The sequence below is a fragment of the Nicotiana tabacum genome, chromosome 1 (assembly GCF_000715075.1).
Source record: "Nicotiana tabacum cultivar K326 chromosome 1, ASM71507v2, whole genome shotgun sequence".
Taxonomy (NCBI): domain Eukaryota; kingdom Viridiplantae; phylum Streptophyta; class Magnoliopsida; order Solanales; family Solanaceae; genus Nicotiana; species Nicotiana tabacum.
This window is the reverse complement of record NC_134080.1, coordinates 185,146,533-185,154,314: the sequence shown is the minus strand read 5'-3', so window position 1 is coordinate 185,154,314 and position 7,782 is coordinate 185,146,533. Positions and strand designations below refer to the sequence as shown.

The following is a 7,782-nucleotide window of genomic DNA, read 5'->3' as shown; positions in this document are numbered from 1 at the left end:
TACTTTCAAGCAATGTCTTTCTTTAGAAATCTATTTACGTACTAGTTTTAGGTCTTGCGTCATCGTCAAAAATGTATCAACTTGATTTGCATGGCTCTTGGCAATAATTTATCATTCTGTTAATCATTAGAAGAGTTAATTTATCTTTGATATCACAAATATAATTAATTTTTTGAATTATTTGTATTTTAGTTCCTTCAATTTCCAACAACAAAAACAAAGTTGATGCAAGAAGATATTATTGTCAAATGAAATTTATATAAAATTACCTTTAGTCGCTCTCTTGACTGCACTAAAATTTGAAGTTTCACATTTCTTAATTGAAAAGACTAAGGGCCCGTTTGGCCATTGAAAAATATTCTTTTGTTTTTGTTTTTAATTTTTAATTTTTTAGAAATCAATGTTAAATCATGAAATTTTCGATTTTCACTTAAAGATAAATTTTAGAATTCTTTAAAAATTTTAAAAATTCTAGAAAGCTATTATTCAAAATTTTCACTTTAGATCACTAACAAAAATTCAAAAACAGCCCAAAATTATATTCATCTCCAAACACAACTCTAATTTTTAAATACCATCTTATGTCCAAACGCCCGCTAAAATAGAATGAACAGGAAGCTAATGTTCACATAACCTTCTAAAAAGGGGAGAAAAAGAAATTGATAATTATAAGTTGCCAAACTTCTAATAACCAAGTTATTCATAAAGAAATAATTTCCTGAAGCCAAACTAATTGGTGATTATGATTAAAATTCTAACAGAGATAAAATATGATTAGACAATTTCTTTAATCATGTTTAATTATTAGTGGTAGAGTTACCTAGTATTTATATTAATGAAAAATAATAAATACACGGTGAAATAATTGAAATATGCACGGATCCAGACATCATTAGTATATAAAATTAAAATATCATATGATTGCCCAACTTTATTTGGCAGGATTATCAATAATGTAACCCCATTTCAAACTATCATTTGTACACTATAGTAGTAATAATAAAGAATTTACTAGAATTAGGTCATGGATTAAAAAGTGGAAAGAAATAAGAAAGAGATTGTGACAAAAGCAGACAGATGAGAATCTTGAATATGGCTACCATCTAAAAATTTAACAATCCAAATATATAACATAAATATTTTAATGAACAAAATCACAAATATTATCCCTCTTCTTCTTCCTCTCTTCCCATGTCTGAACTATCTTAGTACTTCTCTGACTTGTACAAGTAACTCTATTCCTTATTTCTGTCTTCAGAAATCCCTCCCCCCCCTCCCCACCCCCACTCCCCCCCCCCCCCAAAAAAAAGAAGTCAAAAATTCAGAAAAAATCATGTCTTCACCAAGCAAACGGAGAGAAATGGACTTGATGAAGCTGTGAGCTGTCTAACTAATTCTTTTTTGTGTATAAATTAAGTTTATTAATTTGGGGTTATTATTTGGTTTAATTTTTTTAGTTTTGGTTTCTTGGATTAGGATGATGAGTGATTACAAGGTGGAAATGATCAATGATGGCATGCAAGAATTTTATGTGCATTTCCATGGACCTGCTGAAAGTAAATATCCATTCTTTTTAGCCTATATATTAAAAAATTTAGCTCTTTCAGGTGTTTGCTATAAAGGGTCTTTGTTATTTGGTTGGAATTATTTATATTTCTTATGAGTTCTTGTTCTTATGTCCTAAAGGTAGTTTCTTTTGGTGTCTATCTTATTTCTTCAAGGGGAAATTAGACAAACAAATGGAAATTAACTTGGGTAAAATTGAAATGAGATATATTTGGCATAGTTAATGTGTAGTTGTGCTTTTTGGTTATGAATCTACTTAGGTTTCTCTGTCAATCTGGAATTACTTTTGAGTCCTTATGTTGACGTTGGATGTGTGAACAAAGTACCACATTGGTAGCTGAAAAGATTGAGAATTTACATATAAGGTTTTACATATAAGGTGTAGGGATCTGTAATGGTGTGAGACCTTTTGGAGAAAACTGTGCGGGTTTGACCCAAAACGGACAATATCACACTATGTTAAGAGTATCATTGGGCCGTTTTAGCTCAACAATTGAGTAGTTGAAGGATATCTTGTTATATATTATCTTTTTTCGCGTTTCTGCCGATTGGTAGTTCACTAATAAATCTTGAGGTTACATCTGCCTTTTAGTATCATTTCAATTGGATGTATGAACGGTTGGGGTGGGGGGTGGGGGGTTTGTTTTCTTCAGATTCTGTTTTTCTTGTTTGGACAATATTTGGTTGAACTTGAGAAATGTGTATTTGAAGTTGAAGTTAAAAAAAAAAAAAGAGTATTTGGAAGCTTATTCTGGCTTTTGCAGGTCCTTATCATGGTGGAGTTTGGAAAGTGAAAGTTGAACTTCCCGATGCCTACCCTTATAAATCTCCATCAATTGGCTTTGTTAATAAAATCTATCATCCAAATGTTGATGAGATGTGAGTTGTAAAATTCTTGATTTCTGTAATTTTGTGTAGATAATTTCATCATTCTCATTTTGTTTAGCCAAAGTCTGAAATTTCCTGGATTATCATTTTTCAGGTCAGGCTCAGTTTGTTTAGATGTTATCAATCAGACTTGGAGTCCCATGTTTGGTAATCGGATTTAAGAATATGATTAATTCTTGAAATTTCTATGGCTTTGCCACCGATTTCGTCTTCAGCAATTATATATGGGTTTGAAACAATTTCCGCAGATTTGACAAACGTGTTTGAAGTGTTTCTTCCACAACTTCTCTTGTATCCTAACCCGTCGGACCCTTTGAATGGGGAAGCAGCTGCCTTGATGATGCGAGACCGAACTGCGTATGAACAAAGAGTTAAAGGTAAATTGAGTCATATCAGATGTTTATATGTTATAAAAATCAGTAGCAGCTTCAAGAGGACGAAAAAAACTTTTAGATTTGTTGAATTTTTGGTACTTTGTATGGTCTGTGCTTACTGCTTAATCTCTTTTAGGCATGTCGGGAGTAGGCTACTCTGATAGAGCTACAATCTAACAATTTTGTTTTGGTTTCTTGGGAATTGGTTATCCTTTGTTTGCTTGATATTTGCAGATTAATATATGGTTAGCATTCTATATTGGCAGTGTGCTCTGAAGTTAGCTTCCCTTGAAGATTTCATGGTTAGAACCGTGTGAGGTTTAATGAAACATATTGAGGTTACTGACTTTTAGTTTCTTTTCATAGGCACGTTTCAAATATTGGGAAGTTAGTTTTTTTATGCTATAAAAGTGATTGTGTTCAAATTGAGGTCTTGCTTAATTGTTCTTAAACCAATTTAAGAGAAAATTCTGTATTAGAAAGGAAGTGAAGTGGTTGAAAAAAAGGAAGTGAAGTGCAAGAACCAAATGAGATCCCTAGCCAAAGAACTATGAAGCAGATAACATGTCGCCTAAACGATCAATTATTCTTCCTACTTGGCACTTGCGCCTAAAGCAAGGTTAAACTTCAATTGGGACAGATCAGCCTTCTCATTTTCTCTGTCTTGTCCTTCGTATAATTTCTTAGTCTGTCTCAATGAAGATGTCCATTCGGTCTACAAGTATGGTTTAACCTGGTCAGGGGTCCTCATACAGCGTCTGGCAGATTTGCCCACATATAATGTGGAAAACTTTCTGGTATACGTCCACTTAGTGGTGACTTTGGTATGCATTATCTTGAGAATGAAGAGAACTCATAGTGAACCTGTTTCTAACGTTCCAACTAGCTAGTAGAGTCTGACCATCTCTAATCTGTTTTGGGTTGCTTCTAATCTGGTGCCTATGGTGTATATAACTGGAAACAGCTCAAAAAAACAAAAAGAATAGGGGGAAAAAAGGGAACCTCCAGCTGCCGCCGGCTTAAGTTAGACCTGCCTTCACTTTCTTTCTGGAGAAAGGTAACGTATAAGCAGAAGCTCACCCAACTGTGGCATCTTCTTGAATTGTTAAACCTCCCAATGCTACATTAACAGGCCCTAGTTTTTGACGGAAATACAATTAGTTAATTAGCTTTTTTACTTCATTTATATGGGACCAGCAAGTCAGAAACTTCAGCAGCAGCATCCACAAACTCACCTTACAGAAAGCAACTTTTTTCTTGGGGAAATTTACCAATAGGAAGTAGAGATGAAATAATGTCAGTCAAAACTCAAAAGAGTAGCAGAGCGAAACAGGTTGTGTTTAAATGATTAAATCTGCTATCCCAATTGTGTTCTCCCATGTCCTTCAAAAGTGTTGCTCTGCACCTACCCTACTTAGCCAGAACACTCACTGGGAGGAGGTTAGCTGAAGAAATTCTCGGAGACATGGCAGAACTTTCTCCTTTTTTTTAACAGTAGTATCCAGGCCAGCTTGCACACATCTCTACTAATTCCACGGGGTACCTGCCACCTTCCACCAGCACAGATATTAGTAACTCTGTCCACCAACGGTTGGACAGATAGGAAGAAACTACTTAGAATTTTGCCTCCGCTGGGATTTGAACTTGAAACCTCATGGTTCTCAACCCACTTCATTGAACAACAAAACTTTTCTTGCTTATGTAGGAGCAAACACATTTTGTTCTTCCGAGCTAAGATCTGTCCCAATAAATGCTAAGTATCTGCAGCCCCCAGGGCTTTGGTCTAGTGTAAGACCGTAGCACGTGATGTGTGGGTTAGATGCACGTCACGAGTTCGAACCTTGTCCTAAACAAAAGCTTGGTATTTAAGGAGAAGGGTAGAGGGGGAAGCCAATTATCCACCAAGTTTTCCGAACTGTGCACCAGTTGGCCCTTAGGGATTTATCCATTATAAAAAAATTATAAATACATATATGCTAAGAATCTGCATCTCTCTTCCTTTCATCTCTATCAGGTGGGTATTTTGCTGAGAAATTTGATAGGGGCAGAAATACCATGTCTGAAGAGCATAGATGAAAAAGGGGAGACTTTGATAGTATGCAGAACATAGTGTGCAACCCTAAAATCCTTGATGCCAATGGGCACATTTCCTGAACAAATCAATACATAATTATGGTGGTTGGTGAACTTAATTAGTCTGATCTGGGAGGTTATTTCAGGTAAGCTTCATTCCCCTTTGTGGTTTAGTTGGGATACGATCTGAAGCACTTGATGCTTCTAGTGCTTTTGCCATATCCTTCATATTTTTGGTCTCTTTGTAGTAACATTATTCCATGTGTCAGGATATCCAAGTTAGAAGCTATATTGCTACTTCTAATAGAATGCCATTCTTTCACACTTTTCTTTGCTTTCGTAAGTGCAGGCCATTTCTTCTTTCAGCGACTAGGCTACATAAAAATTGTTACCTGCATTCTAACATGAAATAGCAAAAAATAGGATGCCATCACATTCTTTAATGATGCATAAAATTGTAGATATTATCTTATGGAACTCTTCTCTCCCATCTACAAACTTCGTGATTAACGTTCATCACTTTTTTGCATTTGAGCTTTAACTTCTATTTGCTGATGGTATATGAGGTTATCTAAGAGGTAATTACATGTAGTATGTGAATTAATAACTCAAAACATAAGACAGGTAACCTTCAAATAGCAGGTTAAATTGCACTGATAGTGTAAAAATTCCATTGCGCTGTTAGTATATATAACTTAAATCCTGTCGCATTTCCTTGAGAGTTCTGCATATAAATTAGTACTAATCTGAAACATACATGCTTCTTGTCCAGAATATTGTCAAAAATATGCCAAACCAGAAGATGTTGGAGCTGCCGCAGAGGAGAAGTCAAGTGATGAGGAGGTAAGTGAAGCTGAATATGACTCGGATGATGAGGAAATGGCAGGCCCTGTTGATCCATAGTAATACCTTCATTTCCATTACTATCTGTATGTGTAAATGATGTTATTTATCCTGTTTAAAATCAAGTTAAACTTCATAGTTAAAGACTATTCATTGCAAGGGGGAAGAAATCCTATAAGAAGTTCCCCTCTTCTGTAAGTTTAACATCAATGTAAATAGTTTTTAATGTTTAATTTCCTTAATGATCTTTTCTGTTTGCTCCTTTAAAAGCACAGGCTATTGTGCTTATTTGGCATGATTGCCTTAGCCTAGATAAGGTACACTTAAATATCAAAAGCCAGTGGTCTTGGTTCTGTCTAGAAAAATATTTTAAGTTATATATACGGAGAGGGTAAAATTTTGTACATCATCAGTGCAGTTTAACAACGGAGAGCCTTTGGTGCAAATGGTATGAGAGTTGCTGACTAGTGACCACGAGGTCATTGGTTCAAGCGGTGGAAAAAAGCCTCTTAATGTAGTCCACATCCTTTGGTAGATCCCGTGCATAATGGTGCTTAATGCATCAGGTTGTCTTTTTATCTATGTACTTTTAGCATGTAGTTGCAAGTAAGCTCCAACATTTTTACAAGATCACACCAATAAGAACTTTATAGGTGACCTAATTGTGTGAAAAAATATATCGTCAGTGTAGAGAACTTAAACTCGTCTAAACAATGCAAATGAGTAGGAGCAGTATTATGACAGCTTCTGATTCTCAATCAAGCACTTGAACCTGGAAAATGCCAATCTCAGATGAAGGTAGGAGTGGCAAACGAGCGGGTCGGGTCGGGTCGGGTGGGATATGAGCGGGTTAAAAATAGGTAATACAAAGACAGATAAATTATCCGACACAACCCATATTCAATGCGTATAAAAAATGGGTTAACTGACGGATAATATGGATATATCTATTATCCATGGCTTCTTGAATATGATGATCACTTTTGGGATAATTTAAACTCATTAGTTATCCACTGGTTATCCATTTTTTAAGTGGATAATATGGTTCTTATCCATTTTTTAATGGATAATATGGATGGATAATTGTTTTCTTTTAGACATTTTACCACCAGTAGACGAAGGCATTAATAATGGTAGACATTAAGAGCAGTGATTAACATCTGTTAATCTTCCAAATCATACTATCATACAAGTAGAAATAAAACTATTACAAATTGGTGTTAATAAATCACACTAAATGTTGCATTTCACCAAGTAACTGAAGTTAAGGAAAAGAAACATGTAGACTTTCTGCCCAAACTGCGTCAAAGCGAAGCATTAAGAAGTTTTCTGATGATGAATGAAAAAAGCAAACAAACACAGAAAAAAATGAAAAAGGAAATCCGACCTACCGGATTCGAACCAGTGACCTAAGGATTTCAGCAGTACCACTACAGTCCTCCGCTCTACCAACTGAGCTAAGGTCGGTCTTGTGAGAAGCACTAATATCACAATTAAATATATAATATTTTATTAAAATCGGTGCGTCCATATTCGTATTAGTATTAAGAATGAAGATTTAGAGAATATTAAGCAAACTATCACTTAATCACGGTTGCTCACCTTATTCTTTATTTATTTGATACACCATCAAACTCGTTGATAGATACAATTCTTCCACCCTTAGTCAGAGATTTTAGGTTCGAGCTTTGAAATGATAAAAAAATCCTGGTAGGGAGCTCTTTCTCCTTTAATGGGCCTTATGCTGCACGAATTTGAATTAGTTAGGATTCCAAAGCAGATACCAAACAACGGATTAAAAATAATAATTTCCTTGGAGTTGTCCCCCACCCTCCCCCTCCCCCTAATGTTTTGGCATATAGGTCGGGAGTTCAAGCCGTCTTTTGACCCATTTGTAGTCTATTACAGTCTGCTTATGAAACTTTAACTTTTTTAAGAGCACATAACATGATAATAAATCAAAGCCAACTTCCAGACAATAATGAGAAGTAATTTTGAGCCTCGGCGAATATGTTGAAATGGAGCTCGGTATATATGT

General features: G+C 35.2%; 1 protein-coding gene and 1 non-coding gene across 2 annotated transcripts; one reads left to right on the top strand and one right to left on the bottom strand.

Moving 5' to 3' along the window:
* The first annotated feature begins 1,195 nt into the window (after positions 1-1,195).
* LOC107793496 (ubiquitin-conjugating enzyme E2-23 kDa-like) lies at positions 1,196-5,991 on the top strand. Its single transcript, XM_016615867.2, has 6 exons — positions 1,196-1,377; positions 1,477-1,556; positions 2,331-2,445; positions 2,549-2,601; positions 2,703-2,831; positions 5,674-5,991. Exons 1-6 carry the CDS (start codon positions 1,334-1,336, stop codon positions 5,802-5,804), a joined length of 552 nt encoding a protein of 183 aa, XP_016471353.1. The 5' UTR covers positions 1,196-1,333; the 3' UTR covers positions 5,805-5,991.
* Positions 5,992-7,125: 1,134 nt separating this feature from the next.
* TRNAY-GUA (transfer RNA tyrosine (anticodon GUA)) lies at positions 7,126-7,211 on the bottom strand. Its single transcript is given in 2 exon segments — positions 7,126-7,161; positions 7,175-7,211. It is a non-coding gene; the product is annotated as a tRNA-Tyr (tRNA).
* Positions 7,212-7,782: the final 571 nt, after the last annotated feature.